Source organism: Mollisia scopiformis, assembly GCF_001500285.1.
Source record: "Mollisia scopiformis unplaced genomic scaffold LY89scaffold_21, whole genome shotgun sequence".
Taxonomy (NCBI): Eukaryota; Fungi; Ascomycota; class Leotiomycetes; order Helotiales; family Mollisiaceae; genus Mollisia; species Mollisia scopiformis.
In genome coordinates, this window is record NW_017263601.1 from 525,540 (window position 1) to 546,513 (window position 20,974).

General features: G+C 47.6%; 10 protein-coding genes across 10 annotated transcripts; 6 read left to right on the forward strand and 4 right to left on the reverse strand.

Moving 5' to 3' along the window:
• Nucleotides 1-968: 968 nt before the first annotated feature.
• LY89DRAFT_738224 (uncharacterized protein) lies at nt 969-1,610 on the forward strand (the record flags this gene model as incomplete). The annotated part of the gene is made up of 3 exons (XM_018220348.1): nt 969-1,152; nt 1,201-1,311; nt 1,363-1,610. 3 exons carry the CDS (start codon nt 969-971, stop codon nt 1,608-1,610), a joined length of 543 nt encoding a protein of 180 aa, XP_018066789.1.
• A 2,331-nt stretch (nt 1,611-3,941) lies between these two features.
• Nucleotides 3,942-5,796, forward strand: LY89DRAFT_673415 (uncharacterized protein; the record flags this gene model as incomplete). Its single annotated transcript, XM_018213360.1, has 2 exons — nt 3,942-4,422; nt 4,481-5,796. The coding sequence occupies 2 exons, from the start codon at nt 3,942-3,944 to the stop codon at nt 5,794-5,796; spliced, it is 1,797 nt and encodes a 598-aa protein (XP_018066790.1).
• A 555-nt stretch (nt 5,797-6,351) lies between these two features.
• On the forward strand, nt 6,352-7,503 carry LY89DRAFT_756900 (uncharacterized protein; the record flags this gene model as incomplete). Its single annotated transcript, XM_018221395.1, has 1 exon — nt 6,352-7,503. One exon carries the CDS (start codon nt 6,352-6,354, stop codon nt 7,501-7,503), a length of 1,152 nt encoding a protein of 383 aa, XP_018066791.1.
• A 113-nt stretch (nt 7,504-7,616) lies between these two features.
• LY89DRAFT_688136 (putative proline racemase) lies at nt 7,617-8,965 on the reverse strand. The gene is made up of 2 exons (XM_018215646.1): nt 8,698-8,965; nt 7,617-8,559 (listed from the first exon to the last, which is right to left on the reverse strand). The coding sequence occupies exons 1-2, from the start codon at nt 8,936-8,938 to the stop codon at nt 7,739-7,741; spliced, it is 1,062 nt and encodes a 353-aa protein (XP_018066792.1). The 5' UTR covers nt 8,939-8,965; the 3' UTR covers nt 7,617-7,738.
• Nucleotides 8,966-10,031: 1,066 nt separating this feature from the next.
• LY89DRAFT_652899 (methionine-R-sulfoxide reductase-like protein SelR) lies at nt 10,032-10,823 on the reverse strand. The gene is made up of 2 exons (XM_018212223.1): nt 10,560-10,823; nt 10,032-10,508 (listed from the first exon to the last, which is right to left on the reverse strand). Exons 1-2 carry the CDS (start codon nt 10,795-10,797, stop codon nt 10,129-10,131), a joined length of 618 nt encoding a protein of 205 aa, XP_018066793.1. The 5' UTR covers nt 10,798-10,823; the 3' UTR covers nt 10,032-10,128.
• Nucleotides 10,824-11,011: 188 nt separating this feature from the next.
• Nucleotides 11,012-12,929, forward strand: LY89DRAFT_623600 (ArfGap-domain-containing protein). The gene is made up of 2 exons (XM_018211022.1): nt 11,012-11,239; nt 11,302-12,929. Exons 1-2 carry the CDS (start codon nt 11,122-11,124, stop codon nt 12,864-12,866), a joined length of 1,683 nt encoding a protein of 560 aa, XP_018066794.1. The 5' UTR covers nt 11,012-11,121; the 3' UTR covers nt 12,867-12,929.
• LY89DRAFT_623603 (uncharacterized protein) lies at nt 12,904-13,471 on the reverse strand (the record flags this gene model as incomplete). Its single annotated transcript, XM_018211023.1, has 2 exons — nt 12,904-13,260; nt 13,337-13,471. The coding sequence occupies 2 exons, from the start codon at nt 13,469-13,471 to the stop codon at nt 13,102-13,104; spliced, it is 294 nt and encodes a 97-aa protein (XP_018066795.1). The 3' UTR covers nt 12,904-13,101.
• A 746-nt stretch (nt 13,472-14,217) lies between these two features.
• On the forward strand, nt 14,218-15,613 carry LY89DRAFT_592906 (DUF500-domain-containing protein; the record flags this gene model as incomplete). Its single annotated transcript, XM_018209720.1, has 4 exons — nt 14,218-14,254; nt 14,310-14,413; nt 14,482-15,500; nt 15,550-15,613. The coding sequence occupies 4 exons, from the start codon at nt 14,218-14,220 to the stop codon at nt 15,611-15,613; spliced, it is 1,224 nt and encodes a 407-aa protein (XP_018066796.1).
• A 394-nt stretch (nt 15,614-16,007) lies between these two features.
• Nucleotides 16,008-16,994, forward strand: LY89DRAFT_722062 (uncharacterized protein; the record flags this gene model as incomplete). The annotated part of the gene is made up of 2 exons (XM_018218701.1): nt 16,008-16,591; nt 16,706-16,994. Exons 1-2 carry the CDS (start codon nt 16,293-16,295, stop codon nt 16,992-16,994), a joined length of 588 nt encoding a protein of 195 aa, XP_018066797.1. The 5' UTR covers nt 16,008-16,292.
• A 308-nt stretch (nt 16,995-17,302) lies between these two features.
• LY89DRAFT_207546 (uncharacterized protein) lies at nt 17,303-20,442 on the reverse strand. Its single transcript, XM_018205831.1, has 5 exons — nt 19,932-20,442; nt 19,225-19,793; nt 18,873-19,177; nt 17,909-18,752; nt 17,303-17,850 (listed from the first exon to the last, which is right to left on the reverse strand). The coding sequence occupies exons 1-5, from the start codon at nt 20,323-20,325 to the stop codon at nt 17,482-17,484; spliced, it is 2,481 nt and encodes an 826-aa protein (XP_018066798.1). The 5' UTR covers nt 20,326-20,442; the 3' UTR covers nt 17,303-17,481.
• Between the last annotated feature and the right edge of the window lie 532 nt (nt 20,443-20,974).

The window sequence follows — 20,974 nt, forward strand, 5'->3', positions numbered from 1 at the left end:
ACACACCTGTCTACATGCAATGTGATCAACCCTAGTGAAGTATGAAGATAAGTTCTTAGTGTTTCCATCTCAATACCTATGGTATATCTTCAAGATACGAATCTTTATGTGCATGCAAGCGAACGCTGCACTAAGGGGAACAAAGGTGAGTCTTTACTAAGCAGCTTCTTCGCCCGATCATGCTGAGTGATCACAGTCGTTGAGAGCATAATCTATGTGCATGTGATTTCAGCAATTGGGCTTCAATCTCAACTCGATACTTGGCGAAGCAACGTGACTGTCTCCTAAGTCTTCGAGCAGGTACGACGGAGACAACAATGCAGCTGTCCAGCCTTGTGAGCCTGGTACCAGGGATTGAAACCCAGAGGAGTTGAGATTAGTGTTCAATGCATGGTGTCTGTCTTACCGAAAGTGGTCCTAAGATGCTTTTTGGGGCGAAACTTCAAAGTCACTAGTATATATGTAAGACTTAATTCACATGACTTGCACACATGCAACGAAAGGATTGAAAGGAACAAAGCACTTTCGACTAACTCCTTAGTCATGCAATACATCATCAAAATGAGGAGAGGTCTTCACGTAGTACACCTGATATTCACCTTTGTCCTGGCTTTGTATTTTCATTCTTGATATCCTAGAATAGTTCTGAGTCTTTGCCCTACTACCATGTTTCTTTTCAATATAGTGAGGGGTAGGCAAGCAGCTAAATTATACGCGAAGACACTTCACTTTGGATGGAAAGTGGTTCGAAGTTATTCGAAGCTTCAAGAGCTTGCCTAGGTATGAAGAAAACATCAACCACTGAGAATACGTGTATACAAGTTTGAAATACGGGATACTTAGGCTCCCAACGGTAAGAGGTTACAATGAGGCGAAGTAAAACAATATATTCGCAATCTAAATAGATTGTTCTCTATTAGAGAGGGCGTCCTGCATAGGCGCAATAAAGTAAATAGCACCAGGGCCAGATGTTACGAGCACAACTCCTGGCTTGCCCGAAACTCTCGCATAACCCTGTGCCATATGACCCCGCCGCGTTCCTCAGCTACCCTCCCCCGACCGCCACATTAAGCGTGATAAACATCCCGCTCTGCGCAACCGCCGTCCACGTCAATGCCGAGGTTGCTCGGAGGACTTTTTGGGTCCTGGAGAGTACGAAGTTCATAGTCTGAATCATGAAATCCAATTGACATATCATAGGTCAAGATCATCTTTACTCGGAGCATAATGCAGCAGTGGCTTTTCCTCCGAGAGAACTTGTTCCGTATATCACATTTAATCATGTCGAACTGCCTCCCGAGCCTTGGGCAAGTCCATGAAGCAAAACCCATCAGATTCACCAGACTACCATACCAATTATAGCAATGTGGAAAGATGAGAGCTTAACCAGTCCAAACAAAGCTGCAAGAGACCTCTTCGATCCGAATGCGGAGCTTAGTACGTCAATGGAGAATTTGAAGAAGCAGGATGACCCGCCGCCGGATCACATCACTATTGCGGATATCTTCAAAGCGGCAGGAAGCTCAATATTAGAGGCTACGAGACCGAAACGACGGTCTCAGAGTAAGGAAGTCTGTGTCTGTGATGTCAAGACCAGCGGTGGCCGTTGAAACAAACAAGATTCCACGAAATACCAGATACTCTAATGATAATCTGAGGAGTGTGTCGCTTGGTTTTCATGCTGCATGTCCTATTCAGGCTAGGATGTGTCAAATCGTCTGAGAATCTCCTTCAAAGTAGCTGTTTTACCACTTCCAGCAGCGCCCGTCAAAAATATGTTTTCTCTTCTCAATGCCATATCGACAACGGCTTAAAAGGCAGCTTTCCACTTTTCTTCCACGGCGCTGGACTGAAGTCATCTTTATTCGAAGAATGCAGTACATTATCGCTCTCAAACGCATATATCTTGAGCTATCTTCGACCCAGTGATATCATCACTCTCTCATGCGGAAACCGCGGTCTCCAGACCTTCATCTTGGAAGAAGACCAACAAAGTTCTCTCTGTTCGACCACTTCGCGCACTTTTCATACCCGAGATTGGAGATCTGGTTGTAGGACACATCATCGAAGTCCAACCCAAACGATGGCGAGCGGATGTTGGTATTCTTGCGTTCGGATTTCTGTGCGAGAGTTCGCTTGTTAAGAAGGCGTCCTGCACCTGCGATGCATTGCGACTGCCAGTGAGTCTATGCACGCATACTATACTATGCGGCGGTTAGCAGATAGCCACCTAACTAGCCACCAACTACTTAAACATACTACGATCCCTCCACCTATCTACAAACCCCCAGGCATCCTGGCCCCAGACATAACTGTCTCCCCCGCATGCTCAGCTGAAGCTCGAGTCAGACTTCAGACCTCGCGAGCTATGGGTAAATTGAAATTCCTAAGCTCATCGAGGCAAGTTCAAAATATGCCTTCTTTCTCTACCGTTTTTGGGCTGATATTCTGGCATTGTGAGATTTCTGATGCTCAAAGTCCGGTCGTATCGAGTCCACCGCAGCATATGCGAAATGCGGCCATCAAATTGCAAATTATAGTATCATTAACATCGCAGATGTAAGTTTGATAACTTAGCAGTAGTTTGAGTTGAAGTGATAAACAGCTCTTGAACTTGGATCTCGAACATCAATAGCCTAGGCAGGGTCTGGACCTTAAGTACCTGGACGAACTCAAAGGAGTCTCATCAAGCTACCCGATGATCACACCCAGCCTACCCGGCGATCCTGCTCAAAGCAGCAAACACGGGAGGGTTATCAGAATCACGCGCTCAGATTCATTTTGAAGATTAGAAGGGTTGATTTGCTTCGCGAAGCTCTAAACAAAAATAATATTGTAATTTTAAACAATATAATCACGGTGTTGTTCTTCAAAGTGAATTGTGGTACCGTGTGTGGCATTTCATTCAATCTGGCTTATGTAATGCGCTCGCTTTCGTTGCCGTCGAAAGGGGCTCGCCTCGTCGACCAATTAGCGTAGCGAAACTCTGCAGTGAAAAGCGCAACGCAATTATTACAAGGACTTCAAAGCACAGAATTGTTCTGGAGGAATGAATATCTCACATCTTGAGACACGTCTAAGGTCAACTTGTGAGGAACGTTTTTGGACAGCGTGTGTCCCTGTCGAGAATCTTTGAAGTGATGGGAGCGCGAATAAACAGAGCGATGGCCTCTAAATTCATATAAGGTATAGAGCATATGAAGCAGTTGACGATTTCCTACGTACTATTGGATAGTTTTAGAGACTGTGCTCGACCTTTATCCTATACCCTGATGTATTACTCAAGAAAATCTTCTATCACTCTATTAAATACCTCATCTCGCGCAGAGCATCTGGCGTAGAATAGCATCTTAACTCCTCGAAGAGAAATGTAATAGACTCCATGAAGGGCGACAAGGCGTATATGAAAATACCTATCTATTTTCGTGTTGTTTCATCTAATTTACTTTCGCCCACGTTGCTTCAGCGGTGATCTGGCGCTTAGAAGTAGGGCATAGGGCAGGAATGCAAAAGCCAGAAGGTAATATTCAAGAATTAGCCCTTTGTGGGAGTGTTCAGACTATGTCCCGCTTTATCGCTGTCGTGCGTAGAGACCATAGCGGCAGTTTTGAGCTAGAAAAGGTTTTCTGTCTACCTGCAGACCGTTACTGTCCGTTAAGACCAGTACGGCAGTTTCAAAATTGGGATAGACCCTCGAAAAATTTCCTTGTCTTCTTCCTCAACACCGCAAACGACAACCGTCACCATCGTACTTCTACATTAGAACGCGATCCGCTTGCTTAGGATCAGAGATACTTTTTGTCTTTGCTCCTCTTATTCATTGATTTCCGCTCCAGTCGAAGACGATCTAAAGCGCTCATTGGCTTTGCTCTTCCTGTTCAGTCTGCTGCCGTCGAACAAGACTCCAAAGAACCCCCGTTGACCTTGCTCCTCCAGTCAACATGCCTCCACCTGTTTCTTCCACGTTTGGTCCAGATCCCGAGAGTTATCAGAGCGCGAATCTAGAGCATACTACAGCTCCTGTCACCAGATCTAGAGCTTCCACCTCAATCACTCAACATGGTATCAATGACTCTGCCGCACAGGACGTGGAGACTCAGTTGAACATGGGCTTAGAGAGATCTAATGCTCAACAATTCGTTAATAGGACGTTCGGCGATGGTTACGTATTCTCTGACAACCCTGTTGACGCGGTCCAGCGCTCGATCAAGGCATATAACGGATCACGCTCAGGGGACGAGGTCAATTCGGAGACTTCAACTCTTAGCCTTGCCAATACAACTCCTCTAGAAACATCTCTCGCACAAGCCACAGCTGATTTCTCTGCTCCTGGTGGTAACATTCATCAAGGATCAGTACTCGCTCCCCCTCTTGGATGGGTTTCTCAAGGTGCTGGTACCAATAGCCTCGCCATTGCAATGGGTGAGCGGTCCATTCGTCTTCTTCTTCTAAACCATTGCCTGAACTAACAATATCGCAGCTACGGCAACTGCTTACGACTCCGGTCACGCTAGTCAGGTGAAGAAGAGCACAAGCGGCACTGACGAGCTCCAATTTTCCAACCTAAATCCAGCCTCATCCTTGGCAAATACAAACCATACGTCTGGCCTTAGAGATTCTCGCAAGAAAGCCTCAAAGAAGAATACTGGTGGTGGTGGTTCTAGTGCAGGAACTCGAAGCAGCCAACACGTGAACGCGCTTCAGAGCGGTCTTCTCAGTGAATACGGTATGCAGCAAGCAAGCGGAGCAAACATGGAGGCAAGTGGTAGCTCTTGCAATAATGCTGCTACCCCTCTCGCCGATGGTCAAAGTCTTCAACCGAGTCCAAACAAGGCTCGGCAAGAGGTAGTTGCTGGTGGATCTGGTACAAAGCCTGCTAGTGGTCTGTTGGGTGCAGCTCATGGTGTCGTTGGCGATCGTGTCCCAACGCTTACGCAAGGTGCTGCGGCGCTAGCTTTGACTCTGCCACTCGCTCAAAGCGCAACTCCCAACTCTACGAACCCCGAATCCACATCCGCGAATCCTTTCAAGAACGGAACAGTCAGACTAGTTCGATCCGCATCCATGAACATCGCAACTCCCGACAACGAAGTACCAGACACCAAGTCTCCCTCCCTCGGCGACTTGCCCGTCAAGACAACCGTCAAGAAATCTCTTGCGCCTCCCATTGCCAAAGTCGCGGGTGCACGTCGTCCAACCAAGCGCGGTCGCAATCCAGCCGCAGCTTCTTCTTCCAAGCCTACCACCTCCAAGGGTAACGAGTCCGGCGCAAACATGTCAGACAAGGCCACCGCTTCTTCTTCCAAGACTATGGCTTCCGAGGGTAACGAATCCGGCGCGAACATGTCAGATAAGGCCACCGCTTCTTCTTCCAAGCCTACAACCTCCGAGGGAAACGAGTCCGACGCAAACATGCTGGACAACGCCAGAGCAGCAGCTCTCGAGCAGATGGGGGAGCAGAAGGGCATGGTTTTCAACCCGCTGGCTACGAAGGTCGTTCCCGTCCGTATCTACATCGGTAGGGTAGACCCAAAATACGTTGACCCACATCCAACAACATGGTCTAAATCTCAAGCCCAGTTGTGGGAGGCAAAGAAGCAACAATGGGAGCAGAAGGGCCGGGATGTATTGAAGACATCTTCGCGCAAGGGCACTCGTAGCGGCTACAACTACTGGGAGTGGACCACTCGTGGCGCTGCTGGCGAGAAGGTGCAACAATGGGTCCTTTGGCAGGAGAATGTCACTCGCGAGAACGAGTTCGTCGACAGGGTCTACTTGACCGCTTACTCGAACTAATGATAATTCGGATTCTGGTCGACCTGGGCGGATGGTGGAGGGTCACCAGTTATTACGGTTCTGCACGGATGACCTGGTTATGATGGCGGATAATACGAAGTAATGTGGAAGAAGGGGGAATGGTCATCGTGGCTTTTGCACTGCATGTATTCGACGCGCTCATTGAGGTCTTATGGCACGATTCTTTCGCCAGAAAGGAACGTGGCCATCGTTGATTTTCTCAATGAAATGCTTTCCTAACATCTGTTTCTGGCTAGAACTGCATCGTGATGTTTTCGAATATGTGAAAATTCGAAAGTGAACTGTTAGAGTCGCTAGCGCTTTTTGAAGCGAAATTGACGCCATCACAACTCCACAGTCCAGATGGCAATATTCAGTCCATTTGCCAATTTGACATTCTATATAGAGGATAACAGTAACCCAGATAAGTTGATGATTTCTTCAACACACATTTCATATTTCACATCTTGTAACGCACTTTCACCTCAATTGAATAAAGCTACTGTTCGGCAACAAATTTAGCGACCAATACAAGCGCAATACAGCGCGGTCAACATGACTTCTCCAGGAGATTCCATCAACAACCCAATCGTGCTGGATGACCCATCTCAAATGTCATCAACACTCGCCGAGCTTGGTCCAACACTTCTGAATACTTCATCTCGGGAATCTTCAACCTTCTCTGACCCTCCAAGCCGGCTTCCTACGCCAGAGGCGCTCCGAGAGAGCAATGACCCGCAAGATGATGAAAAGTCCACCATCGTTGTTGAGTTGCCCGATTCAGCCAACTCTGAATCTTCAGAGGACTCTGTCTACGAATCATGCCACTCAGAGTTTGAGGAAGACTCCAAACAGGAAGAAGAAGAACCCAAAAGAACACAAAAGCGTCCACAAGCTCCGACCAATCGTCTCTATCAGACTTCTCGCCCCGAGAGTCCACGAAGGAAAGCCGAGTCAGCCAGGATGATTGAACGGGAGCGTCGAAGAAAAGAAGCTATGCAAGCAAAGATTCTTGAGCGAAAGAGTCGAGCCAGAGAAGCTAAGCGAGCAAAGCTTCTTCTTGACCGAAAGCTCCGGGCAAGAGAAGCCGAGCAAGCAAACATTCGTGATCAACAGCGCAGGGCAATAGAAGCCCAGCAAGCAGAGATTCGTCAACGGGCCCAACAAACACGAATAGCTGAAGACGATGGGACTCCATTTCAAAGACATCGGAACTGGGTCCTCAAGAGCAGGCTTCTCGACCGTCCTACTACTCGCCTTCACCCCGCTCGTCCTGGACCCATCGCCTCAAACGATCCAACCCGCTTTCAACAGCCTGATATCATGCTCCAGGACAGCCACGCCCGTAGTTTCGTGCACCAGGTTTGGATCAGTCCAAGTAATATGCCGTTCCCAGCGCCGCCCGAGGGATGCAGAACTCAAGAGGACTTGGTGGAATACATAGCTGATTGCCAGAAAGAGCGAAATCTCTGGCTTAAGAGAGTTAAGATTGACAAGCCAACGAGGCGCGCTGATGAGATAATATATGCTGAGTATGGTTGGAGACCGGATGAAAAGAGGTGGAATTGGAGTATTGTCTACGTAGATGAAGATGATGAGGAAGAGCAGGAGGAAGCTGATGTAGAAGATGATGGCCCTCCGAAGAAAAAGAAGAAGCAGAGGAGAGATGAGCTTCTGGAGGTGGATGGATTGAAGACTTGGTTCTAGTTGTTGGCATAGCCAGGGCAGCTTACAAGCTCCATAGCTGTTTGGAATTTGTGATGTCTCATGGTTTGTTTGTTCATGAATATAGTCAGTTTTTGAATTTATACTACTTTATACTGTTTTTGCCTTACTGAAGTTCCGTGTTTGTGACACCCATTGAATCACTCTCAACCTCCCCGATTAAATAAGACTTTGGAAAAGCATACAGTCCCCAGCCAAACTCACTCTAAGGCTAGCACTACTTCTTGACCCGAGTGGGTGCCACAAATGCATTACCACTGTACATCGAGAACCCCTTCTCACCAATTGTGTCACCTTTCTCCATAACAAAACAATGTGCACCAGTGTAATGAGCAAATCCTGACACTCGTACAGGAGCTGCTTGAACAGTCCTTCCATCCTTCAAAGTAACTTCAGAGATGTTTCCGCGACAAAGAAACCCAATAAAGGCTCCAACTCCCATCACGCCCCCAAAGGCATTTGAGACCAAGGAGTGATACGTCCATGGCTCGGTCCTTCCATTCTTTTGCCAAGCAAGAGCTACGCGGGCAGCAACTCCACCTCCACAAGGAGAACGATCGATTTGTGAATTGGCAAAGAAACAGAGCCCAGTCTCGCAACCGCGTGTTTCAATAGCCAGCTCCATCATGCACTGTTCCTTGGAATCAATGACTAAGATGCCGTAAAGAACACTAAGCGCTTCCGATTTTGGATGAGAGTATAGAACTCGCAATTCTTTGTTTGTGATGATCGCAGATTTAAGATTTCTTGTTGCATTTTCTAATGCTGCTCGATCGGCTCGCTCGAGATGTGGTCCGAAGCCAAGTTCCCGGTCTGCCAATATACAGAAGAATGCACCGCCGTAACTGATGTCCGCCTTGACTTCAGTCCGTTGACCAAGTTCTGGCCATCTCAAATTCTCTGGAATCGATATGTTGACATTTATCCCAGTGGGGAAGGAAGGCACAGAGAAAAAAGAGACGCTACGCTCTGGATCTGACTTCGAGCCATTGTCTGTAGTTGGTACTGCAATTGGGATAACACCACACGGAGCATGTACTGCAGAGAGTTTCATAGTCAGTATAACTTCTTGGGAAGATGAGGGAAGATATACGGAAATAAAGCGAAGATATCTTAAGAAGGAAACAATGTCTCGAATAATCATAAATTGGAAAGTAAACCTCAGGGAAAACTCACGTTGAATAATCATAACCTGCTCATCGGGCTTGTATGTGAATCTTTTTCGATTTGGGAAGTTTTCGTCGTCGTGTATGTCGACCAATAGCCTACCAAGAGCAATAACAGCATGCCCACACATTGTAGGATATCCCGCGTTGGTCATGAACAGTACTCCGACATCCGCATAGCCCTCATCCACAAGTTCCGTATGCTTGCGCACCAATGCACCGTACATGTCTCGATGCCCACGAGGTTCCATAAGGAATTGACTGCGGAAGCAATCGTGTTGTTTTTGGAATTGGATACGTTGCTCTTCAAGTGTGCCTTGGAGGTCTGGACCATCGAGGAAGATGCGAATTGGCTCGCCGGTAGAGTGCATGTCTACACAACTGGCAACTTCCACGCCAGGTAGATTGGTAATGAAGTCCATTATGATTGTGGACCTTGATGATGCGTGTTGAGGAAACAAAGCAATTGGAATGTATCATATGTCGATGTAGCGATCGACGGAAATGGCGATTACTTGATTTTTGTACACATCACTTGCTCTTTCCTAAAATTGGCTCAACAGCATTTATTGAAGGGGAATAAGGCTCGACAGCACCTCTCGGTCTTGCTAATTTCCCCCTGGAACTCGCATTATCCTTACCTACATCTCAAAGTCCTCCTAGCTCATTCCGATTTGTCGATCTGGTGGTTCGAGTAGAACGAGATCAACGACCTTTCTCCTCTTCCTGTAGCTGCTGGATGATCTTGGATTGTATAGCCTCTATTTTATCCAAGCGCCGTGAGCGCCATGTTCTAATGCCCAGGTTAGTTAACTTATCTCAGTATTCAGGCGCGTCCTCCGAGAGTGGTGGGTCACATGAATTTTGGGGGGGAGGGGGAGGAGATCTCTGCAGTATCATCGGTATCTCGGCGTGGATGACACCTTTTAGGTACCTTCTAACTCATGTTTGCTAAAAAGGAACTTACAGTTCTCAGCATGGAGACGAGGTGAGAAAGGGAGGAGCAGCTCGAAGAAGGCGTGGAAGAAATAACAAAACTTAGACTCAGGATCGCAGCAAGGGACCTGGCACGCGATAGCATCTTGCCGACGGCTAGGATGGAACAAATTGCTGCACTCTCGTTTGCATCTCAAAGAATGATAAATAATGCTTCCCACTGGGGAATCGAGCATTCTAGAAGGCGTTCTCTTGAGAGGAAGTGCCCCTCGAAGAGAGGACAGCGCACCTATCACTGAAGATCGGTTTCTTCAGCCAATGAATTCAGATAAAGAAATCGAAAACAGGATTCAAAACACTTCTCTGAATGACAGGGTAGAAATTAGATGAAAAATCTTTGCATTCCTCTCCTCAAGTGTATTCTTGTATCGCCTTGTATTCACAATCCCTCCAGCGCACCCGCTCTCCATGCTTCACCCCTTGACGTCAAACCCTCCTAATCCATTTACACCTTGCTATCCGCCTTATCGACCACTTCATCTTCCGGTGAGAACTTCATGCTGACACTGTTTACACAATGTCTCTCATCTGTAGGATTTGCGTATCCCTCGCCCTTGAAAACATGTCCCAAGTGTCCACCGCAGTTGGAGCAAACAATCTCGGTCCTCGACATTCCAAGGGTAGAATCGGTGTGGCGAGTGACAGCGCCTGGGATGTTGTCAAAGTATGCTGGCCATCCACATCCTGATTTGAATTTGTGTGAAGCTTTGTAGAGAGGAGCGTCGCAGGCAGCGCAGGTGTAGATACCAGTATCTGGCATATGCTTGTCGTATTTGCCAACGAAAGGAGCTTCAGTGCCTTTCTCTCTCAAGACGCGGAATTGCTCTAAGCTTACGTTAGATGTGTACAAATGGATATACTTTCTGAAATGCTTACCCTTGGAGAGAACAGCTTGCCACTCATCATCACTCTTTTGGACTGGATAAGACATGTCGGAGGAAGAGCTGCTGGAACTGAAGAGACTAGATAGGAAGGGGAACGTAGGCATTGACTTGTAGACAGTGACTCGAGAGAAGTTATTGAGAGCTTTGTATTGAGCTTGCGATGAAACACGACTGTAGTTGCTGAGAGTGTAGAATGTGCGGATGATGTTAGGAAAAGTAGGGAAGCGCATGGAGTATTTGTAGGAGATGAAAGTAGAGAACAGACGATTTCAGCTGAACAGATAGGAAACTCTTTGGAATACTCTTATGGTGGCACAGATACAGCTGCAGAACGATTTCAAATGTCCCTTTCCCCACCAATCGACGACGTCAGTAAAGGCGACAATCCTAGCGTCGGCCCGTTCGCTCCACGCCCCAAATTCTTTCCAGCCACACAGCCACAATTGGTGATGTGGAATCAAGGCTCCCTTTGGAATTACCAGACCTAGTATTCTATTTACAACATCGCATTGTCCAATACCCTCGTTCTTGCTGATTACATACCTAGAATCGTCATGTCGAGGAGGGCTCCGAACCCAGCTGCAGAGCGCGCTGCGCAGAACACGCAGACGATCAAGAGCCTCTTGAAACTAGAGGGGAACAAGACGTGTGCGGATTGCAAAAGGAATAAGCGTAAGTCTCGACCCTTTCTCGTCCTTGTTAATTGTCCTTGAGACTGACATTATGACTACCAGATCCAAGATGGGCAAGCTGGAACTTGGGTATCTTCATCTGCATAAGATGTTCTGGTATACATCGAGGAATGGGCACGCACATCAGCAGAGTCAAGTCCGTCGATCTCGACGCCTGGACCGATGAACAATTACAAAGTGTATTGAAATGGGGCAACTCAAGAGCGAACAAATACTGGGAAGCGAAGCTGGCACCAGGGCATGTACCATCCGAGGCAAAGATTGAGAACTTTATCAGGACAAAATACGAATCGAAAAGATGGGTGATGGAGGGACCTATGCCAGATCCATCGACTCTCGATGCCGAAGGGGACGATGATGTTCCATTGAGTCTAGTGAAGGAGAAACAAGCTATTGAGCGTTCTACCTCTCAGAGAGCTTCTGCATCTCCTGCAGCACAGGGTCCTTCCCAGATCAGAAGAGCTCCTCAGCCAGATCTATTTGCAGACGATAGCCAACCACCTCCACGAGCGAGTACAGCAGGACCAACAGCTACAAGACCTCCACCAAATTCAGAGCCTGCTCCTCCTAAGCAGACCAAGCCCGCTGATTCTCTACTTGGCTTGGACTTCTTTGGAACAGAAGCTCCACCACCAAATCGACCATCCAGTGCTGCAGCGACTCCAGGCACCCAATCACGGCCAGACTTGAAGCAGTCTATTCTCTCTCTATATGCCTCAGCTCCTCGACCACAGCCTCAACAGCAGCCTTCTCATGTTTCCCAAGGCTCGTTCGGTGGAATGCAATCGCCTATGCAGCAATCTCCCCCACCTACGCAGACAAGTTTTGGTGGAATGAATGATGCTTTCAGCAGCTTAAGCTTCTCTGCGCCTAAGTCGCCACCTACACAGACCCAGCAGAAGCCTTCCGCATTCTCAGGACTAGGGAATATTTCTAGCCATCAGAGGGCACCTTCTCAGACCTCTCCCCCACCTCTAAGCGGAGGCAGTTTTTTCGACACAAAACCAGCAGCGAAGCCTGCCCAACCACCGCAACCAAGCAGAGGGTTTAGCTCATCAAGTGGCTTTGGTGCTTTCGACTCAGCACCTGGCATGCCAACCCCTGTTTCGACTACAAATGCAAGCTCTGGCCTCAGTGACCTCTTCGACTTCTCGGCCCCATCTCCTCAACCTCCCGTACCCCCGAAGCAAACCATTGCGTCCCCGCCTCCACAATCGTCCGTATTCAATCTCTCACAGCTAGCTCCTCCCAAACCTCAATCGCCTCCAGCACAGATGAGTGGTTGGGGAAATCATGACGCGTGGGGATCTAACGATGCATGGAGCTCTGCTACGACCAGTCCTCCAGCTGCTAAGGCACCTCCTCCACAAACAAGCTCTGGGTCTTTTGGATGGGGTTCAGGCGGATCGCTAGCGAACCAGAGTATCGTCCCGGGTGGTGGAGGAGGGTTCAATACCGCAGGGGCAACTCCAAAGGTTGCTGCAGATGATGATTTCGGAGGATGGAGCAGTGCGGCTCCTGTCACTCCTGGAGCTGGAACAACCCAATCTAAGCCTGCGACTGGATTTGCGGCCAGTGAGGATCTGTTTTCGAATGTGTGGGAGTAGATTGGGCCAGCGAAGATTTAGAGAAAAATACACATTCGAGCAATCCACATCTGTTCATACAATAAAACATGTGCCTCGATACATTTGTGACAAAGTGCTGATCAGAGACCAGCGACTCAATTCCCTATTCCACACCCGAACGCCAATGCTATGCTGCAGTATGTTCACGTACAATACAATATCCATCCTCGTAATATACGCCTGGAAGCCTTCACCTCCTATTCCCAGCCCAATCTCAAAAGATAAGTCCCCATATAAACCACAAGGATAGGACTCCCCCCACAATCATCCCTGAGAGCTTCAATATCGCAACCTTATTTCCACTCGCAGCCATTCGTCCCAACCTGCCTGCGGACCCTTTCAAACTTGTGCTCATAGAGGAAAAGGTATCAGACTATTCGCTGTCAGCACCAATCTCGGCACCTCCTTTTCTACTTCGGCGCAAGAGCTGAGAGGGCAGAAAAACGTACCGTATTGTCAATGACATCTTGCGACCTAACATTATCGTAAATATCGACCGTCACTCCTCTCAACGCTGTAACCTTCGCCGACAGCTCCGACAGCCGTGAGTTGTTCTGGCGCTCTCGTTCGTATGCGTCTGACATCTTGCCTCCTTGATTTCTTGACCTTCAAACCGTCTTTCAAGTAGCCTTGCGCAAAGGTATGCTCGTCTTCGTGGAATATTTGGTTCTCGAGGAGAAGTGTGTGTTCGAGACCGGATTCAGCGGAAGTGGATTGGATGGGCGTCGGCTTGTTTCAACGTTGTCTTTGTTCGCACCGGGTGCGCTGAAGCGCCCGAGCTTAATTTATTTGCTTCTTGCGATTGCGGTGGGGTTGAGTGTTTATGCTTATGCTTGTCTGCAAGCCCGTTTCTAGCCTCGTAGAATGTACAAAGTATTAGTTGTAAGTGAAGCAATGGATTGTACGCACGTAGGTAGCGGCAAGATGTCAAGCCGGAGTTTAGAGAATCAGAACGCGTGGAGCTGAGCCACTCTGAAGTGAATCCTATGATTGGGTGAAAGGCAATTGTGGCTGGTGCAAGGCGTGGCTTGCGAGCCATCGTCATATTTGATTGATAGTAAGCCGACCGGCATCATGAACGAACATCCATCCTTCGTCGCATTTTTGCCTCGACAGAGAATCGCTCTTGGAGACGACGTCTGAGCTGTGAATCCAAGTGCTTTTGCTTCTCATCACAACAACTAGCATAGACGGCAGATCTGCGATCGTGGAACGAACCTCGATTCCTTCGTACAACACCCCACTACATTTCAACCACTCGCTCCGGCTCAGCGCATTCGCAAACTCAACTTCCTCGAACTTTCCGAAGGGTCCGAACAAATACGCAACTATGGGAATTCACAATCCTCTCCCGTCGTCTATGGCGTGTAAGCATCTTCTCTAAGAAACTCTATTACAGAGCCCAACTGACAGCCTTAACAGCGGAATGTAAAAAGTGCGGCAAGATTCTAGCTTCGTTTGTCGACCCTCGACAGGCCTTTGGACCAGACAAGATCATTCCTCCTCAAGTTCTAGCAAACGCAAAGGTATGAACCCTCGCAGAATTATCCCTCACTCTTCAGCCTTACAGAACACAATTAACCGGAAGGCATAGGGTCTGGCAATCCTCACAGTTATTAAAGCAGGCTTCCTCGGATCAGCTCGATATGGAAATGGAGTAGTCGTGGCCCGTCTCGCAGACGGATCTTGGAGCGCTCCTTCAGCAATCGGCACTGGTGGAGCTGGATTTGGTGGCCAAATTGGATTCGAACTTACAGACTTTGTGTTCATTCTCAATGATGCAGCGGCGGTACGGACATTCTCACAAGCAGGATCTTTGACATTGGGAGGCAATGTTTCAATAGCTGCTGGACCTGTAGGACGAAATGCTGAAGCGGCTGGTGCTGCCAGCATGAAGGGTGTTGCGGGGATTTTCAGTTACAGTAAGACGAAGGGTTTGTTTGCTGGTGTGAGTTTGGAAGGATCTGCGATCATTGAGAGAAGAGATGCCAATGAGAAGCTCTATGGACGACGATTCACGGCTGCAGAGTTATTGACGGGAGCTGTTCGACCGCCACCTGCTGCTCAACCTCTGATGAATATCCTGAACTCGAGAATCTTTGCTGGTATCGGAGCTAGTGATGACGCGACTTATAACGATATTCCAGTCTACGATGACAGACACGACGATGTTGTCTGGGAAGGAAGAAGAGGAAGTGCGTTTGGAGAAGGTGTGAGGAGGGATCGTACAGGAAGTGTGAACTCTGGGGACAACGACTACGTATACCAGGATAGGCCAAAGAGAGCGAGTACTTGGGCCGACGATATCTACGACCGCACACCAACTGGTAGCTCATCAAGAATCAACAGTTTTGGAGCGGGTCGTGGTCGAGGTGGATTTGACGATGATTATACATTCTCTGATACTCCTAGAAGTCCAACAGGAAGTGGTAAGATTGGACCAGGCAGACCTGCTGCACCGAAACCACTGTTCCAAAGCAAGACTGGAAGTTTGAGGTCGAATGAGGCTGTGGCATTGTTTACATTCGATGCAGATCAGCCTGGAGATTTGGGCTTCAAGAAGGGTGATATTATCACAGTGACAAAGAAGACTGAGAGTACAAACGATTGGTGGTATGATTGCTCATTTCAACATCCAAAACAAGAACTGATATTAGTATAGGACTGGCATCATCGGTACTCGAACTGGAATTTTCCCAGCCAACTACGTTGAGATGAAGAAGTAGAACACCCCCCAAATATCTCCACAATCTATCAATCATACAGCATACGTACCTCCATGTTATCTCTCATTTGCGGATCTATCTTATACCAGTCTTGCAGCGAGTTTTGCCACGGCTACAGCGTACACTTTCTCGAATTTCTCCATTCTTACTCTATCTCGGTGATTAGGTGAAGAAACAAGAAGGGAGGAGTTGTTAGCTAGGGCATTTGGAGTTTTAGGCAGAGTTAGCTTGAGATATGAAAGAAGAAGATCTTAGGGGTTGTACATTTGAATAAAAGTCTACCTTTTCAAAGAACTTTTGACATGTGACGTTTTGTAAATCTTTTACGTGTTGCCTGACATTGAGTGATATAAATCTTCCTTTGAGCACGGCTAATAAATATTCAACGATTCCAGATTTCTTCCCCTCTTTCCCACTTCCTCAAGGACATTAACCTCTTAAAAATGCCCTCCAAATTCACTTGCTTCCATACTTACACAGCAACTCCTCCCACTCTTCCTTACAAGCAGCAATATTTGTACGAAACCCGCTCCAACTCTTCAACCTCTCACACAAAGAACATCTAATCTCACCATCTTCAAACCAACCCCTCCAATCCACGTGACAACCTCTCCATCTCATCCACCTCATCTCCCATTTCCCTCTCCATCCCTCCCTCCCTCAACATACCCAAAACAAAATGTCGTCTCCACCCGCAAACCCTCCAATAACAGACCGCTCCTACGGCATCATTCCTCTCCGCCTGATCCCCTCAACCTCTCCCTCTTCATCTTCACCCACCTCACCCACCCCCACAACAACAAACACCCACCTCCTCCTAATCCGCCAACGAACCCTCGCCTCGTCTGACACATTCTGGTGTTTCCCCAAAGGCCACCCCGAACCGCTCGACGCCGACCATCAAGCTACGGCAATTAGGGAGTTGTTTGAAGAAACAGGCCTGAAGATCACGCACGGTGATTTGATTCCTTTGTGTTCGTACGTCTGAGTCAACCCCATTTTCCTACGAGCTCTAGCTCTATAGTTCTTCACTGCCCTTTCCTCTCTCCCTCCTCTTCCCTCTTCCAACCCTAGTGCTAACCCCGCCGCCAGCAATGAAACGGGAACAGAGACTGTCTTAAGAGAGAGATACATCACCCCAGGAAGAAAGGAAGGAAAGGAAGTCCTCTACTACCCCGCCCTAGTGCAAGGAAACCAAGAGCTCCGGATCCAGGAAAAGGAGGTCGCGGAGGCGCGGTGGTGTGGGTGGGCGGAGGCGGTTCAACTTGCGACGTTTGGGGAGTGTAGGGCGATGGTTGGGGGTTTGAGGGGGTTGTTGGAGAGTGGGACGGGGGTGGGAGAGGCAAAAGAGGTGGAGGGAGAGGGGAGGGGGAAGATTTGAGGTTGGGTTGGATGGTGACTATTGCGAGGATTTTGATGGAAAGGGGAAAGATGGAAGAGCAGAGAGACGATGGTTGAGTCAATCTAACTCAGCTGCCAGCCTGAAGATTGACGGTGAGATTATGGAGTAGCATAGCTGCGTGAGTTAATGATCAAGAAAAGGTCTAGACCATATAGTCTTCTCCCTAAAAAAAACCAGGATATTCGAAGTACTTCAGGTATGCGACCAAATCGAGCTTGATTCATTGCTATTTCATGAACATCAAATATGAAAATGCATTTGAGCTAATAATTTGTATTTGCTGAAAGACTTTCAGAGAACACGATTAAAACTGGTAAGTAAATAAAGGGTATAAAGTATCCCGGAAACTTTCTGGGGGAATACTGTATGCATTTCCTCCGGCTTCCACTTTAAGTCATGGACTTTAACTACTATAAACGCAAAACCAAATCCTCTACCCTTCTCCCCTCTAAGCTCCTCATCCTCACTAAATAGTGTTCCCCTGTGCCTTCGCCGCAGCCCTAAAAGCAGTATCCCTCGTCCTCCTCCTCTTCCTCATCACGGCCGCCTCAACCACCGGCTGAAACCTCGTCCCCTGCAATATCCTCTCACTATCATAATCATAGACATCCGGATTGTAGTTTGGGAGATCGGGAAATGGTTGATATTGAGACGCCATGTACCGAGAACCGAGTGTACGGCCTAGATTTGTTAGTTTGGAAGAGACGTACCAAGAAAAAAGAGACGTACCAAGAGCTTGAGCACCCGCGAGCCCAGATCCCATGGGGGCTACATTAACAGAACCGGTCGCCAAAGTCATGGCATTGAACACCGCGCCTCTTTGAGGTGTTAAATCCTGTTACAGAAATTATATCAGTACATGCTCATTTCAAATCTGAGTAATATTGACTTACAGTGTTATCATCCATTTCCAAAAACGGCCTTTTGCCCGCAGGATACCGCTGACTTTCCCATCGAACAGGATTGTCTTCATACGCCAAATTACACATATTCTCTCTTACCCAATACTCTGCAGCGATACGATCCAGTCCCGCTTTAAATTTTTCTTCGCGTGTTCCTGGCCTTGGACGACTGCCCTTGGGGCCGGTCACGTTGGTGAAATCTCTCTGGGTTGGGAGATCATATAGCTTCTTGCTAGTCATGGTTTGTTCGAGAGCCCCGAACATGAGTGTAGCTCGATGGTGAGCGTACGTGTTGTGTGCAAATGTATTGCCTGGGTGAGGATTGTCGGGAGTTGGTGGTGCATAATCGAGAGGAGGTAGTGCAACAATCTCCCAGTTCAGGGGAGCGGTCATCTGGCATTCTGGGCAAGTGTGAGTGTACTGGAATGCTAGGTCCCAATATCCAATGATGCAGGTTACGTGAAAATGATGGCCACAGAGAAGTCTCATGACTGTGTGAGCCAGAGGAGAATTTTCGTTATAGAATTTAGCAAATCTGCTTTTTGGGTGTGTAGGCTTGAATCGTTTGGGTTTCGAGCCTTCTGCAACCATCGCTAGTTTGCATATCTTGCATTCTTGAAGGTAGTCAATATTCTTCTCGGATGCCAAATCCACAGGGACAACATCGAAGAGCTGGAACGCAAGGTTCTTATAGGATGACGGGTGATGCCAGTTTCCATCGATTGGATCATCGTCGATAAGAGAGATATTCGTATGGTTGGTAAATGTTCGAATAGGTCCAGCCAACCAAGTAAACCCAGCGAGATTACTGTCATAAATCTGGAACAATTTTATCCTAAGGATGCTTATTAGCAATTCCAACAAAACTGGTATCACAGGTTTTGTAGCACAGTGCTTCTCTTGTCAACTGCAAGGAGACAAACGCTGAGATTTCAGAGATAGGAAGAGAGCTTACCAAGGCCTATGGCCCATATGCCAATCTCGGAAAAGTCGATGATTCCTTCTTTGACGATTGATAGACGAAATATCTTGCATCATTTTCAAGATTGACGGTTCAATTTTTTCACGAATCGCTTCGGCGCGATCCATGCTAAATGGACCGCGAGCAACGTTTTCCTCGTCTATGACTGAGATCTGCTTTGTGATAAGTTTATCTTCCACGTGCTCAACACTCAGAGAACTTTCGAATGTGTTTTCCTTGTCGAGGAGCTGGAGAAGGAGGCGTTCAAAAGGATTTTCGTCGAGCGCGGTATTCATAGTCTCCGCGAGTTAGTCAAAGCTCATTTTCCTCTTCAAGCTCGACTTACCTGACCAATTTTTTCCAGCATTGGAAGCCCAGCAAACTTTACATTGTTGTCAACGATGGTTTCTTCGTCAAAAGGCTCTCCCCTTTCTGCTGCAGCAGCAGCCATGGCAATCACGGGTCCTAATGGTACTTTGGTGGCATCGAATGCGTTTTTCAGGGCTGTGTCGATAATCTCTCTAGACAAATAGATCCACATCATGTAATTGTGTCGAGGATCAGTCTGGTCCCAATCAAATTCCTCTCCGCTCTCAACCCATTCTAGAGATTCAACTTTCTCATGTTCAAGCTCTAAAAGTAATTTGCTCGACAAAAATACTGATACCAGATCGTTGACTCTGGTCATATTGGTAGGGTTGTCTGGATCCTGACGGAAGGTTAACAAGCCTGGAAGGTGTAGGACTCTGGTGAAAAGTCTTCGGAAATACCATTCGAGGTAGAGATCTCTTTCTTCGTCAACGTTGACTGAAGGATCTAAGAGGTTTCTTCCGTCACCCTCTGGCCACTGGCGGAGAAAAGACTGTCTAGCATCCAGGAAACGATCAAGGGCCTTCATTGAGTTGGCTCCATACCCTAGAACGACGATTAGTGAAAGCCCCGACGTTTACTTGCTGAAACACATTGCAGGAACCACGAGAGCAAATTGATTCATGAGCCACATCTTGGTCTGCTAACTGAGAACGACATAAACTATGGTCTTGGAATGCTTACAGTAGGACAGGATTTCCTTGATTTGACGTGCAACTAAGTTGTTGGTATCTGCAGGGTCCATAGCTTTGAGTGCCTGTTCGAGACCTGCAACAATTTGGAAGGGAACAGGATCAGTTTCGGCACTGATAATGTGACCATCAGGATGTGTGAGCATATTATCGAACAGCTGAACGGATCCCTCGGGTCTAACTTCTGGCCAATAACTGTTTTGGAAGTCATCCCAGACAACTTTTTTTCGATTGGGGGGCATTTGTTGCCGAAAATAGTCAAGGAAATCATCGTAGGCTTTGCCGTCTGGATTGATGATTGGGAAGGTGGTGATTCCGGGCAGTGGTGCAGCAGGATACCCTGGTAGCCCTCGCCGAGGCATTATGGTGGGTTGTGGATTCGACATGATGAAGAGGTGTTCGTCGAGAAACGATAGATACTGTGGGATTTTCGTCCATCTTGACGTGGGGTCTGCACACGATATAACGAAAAATTAATTCTGATTTGGTTCGATGCAGTACGTAGGAAGAATTTAGACGAAAGCGGCGATTGCGACCGCGAAACTGCATTCAGAACGACCAAAGCAGAAAAAGTGGCAGGAACAAATAGAATGTGAGCTGTGCACTGAGCTTCCATTATTATCATGAGATGGCTTCTGGAGATGAAATATATATTGCGTGCAATTGAAAGGTGGTGCGAGTGATTGAAACGATCAAGTGGTTGACAGCAGAAGAACGATAGAAATTGGGAAGTGAAATTAACACAAACAGATCTTGAGCTATTATTGCACTTCGATCAGCGGAGCGACTTAATCGCATTTGCGGATTATCTCTTCCAAAGCACCACTGCACTTGCTTGAATCTCGACGATACTGAGAATGCTGCTTGACGAGTCGGCATTTCGACCAGCAGCTGCAAGACCAAAGTCATGCAATGCAGCTCTCGATTGACTTGCATGCCTCCATCTCCATCTCTAGCATGCGCAATTCGAACGACCCAGAGATACTTGACTCGACTCCATAATCAGTTTAACTTTCAAAGATCTCGAAAACTTCA

Excerpts from the sequence above, each read along its gene's own strand:
- LY89DRAFT_688136 (XM_018215646.1), bottom strand. The coding sequence starts at position 8,938 with ATGGAACCTCGTGGGCATCGAGACATGTACGGTGCATTGGTGCGCAAG. Across the intron at positions 8,560-8,697 it reads GCAGGTTATGATTATTCAAC|TACATGCTCCGTGTGGTGTT; the intron begins GTGAGTTTTCCC and ends AACTCTCTGCAG.
- LY89DRAFT_652899 (XM_018212223.1), bottom strand. The coding sequence starts at position 10,797 with ATGCGCTTCCCTACTTTTCCTAACATCATCCGCACATTCTACACTCTC. Across the intron at positions 10,509-10,559 it reads GCAAGCTGTTCTCTCCAAGG|AGCAATTCCGCGTCTTGAGA; the intron begins GTAAGCATTTCA and ends ACGTAAGCTTAG.
- LY89DRAFT_623600 (XM_018211022.1), top strand. The coding sequence starts at position 11,122 with ATGTCGAGGAGGGCTCCGAACCCAGCTGCAGAGCGCGCTGCGCAGAAC. Across the intron at positions 11,240-11,301 it reads GGATTGCAAAAGGAATAAGC|ATCCAAGATGGGCAAGCTGG; the intron begins GTAAGTCTCGAC and ends TATGACTACCAG.
- LY89DRAFT_207546 (XM_018205831.1), bottom strand. The coding sequence starts at position 20,325 with ATGTCGAATCCACAACCCACCATAATGCCTCGGCGAGGGCTACCAGGG. Across the intron at positions 19,178-19,224 it reads TGCTGGAAAAAATTGGTCAG|ACTATGAATACCGCGCTCGA; the intron begins GTAAGTCGAGCT and ends TAACTCGCGGAG. Across the intron at positions 17,851-17,908 it reads TGGAAATGGATGATAACACT|GATTTAACACCTCAAAGAGG; the intron begins GTAAGTCAATAT and ends TTTCTGTAACAG.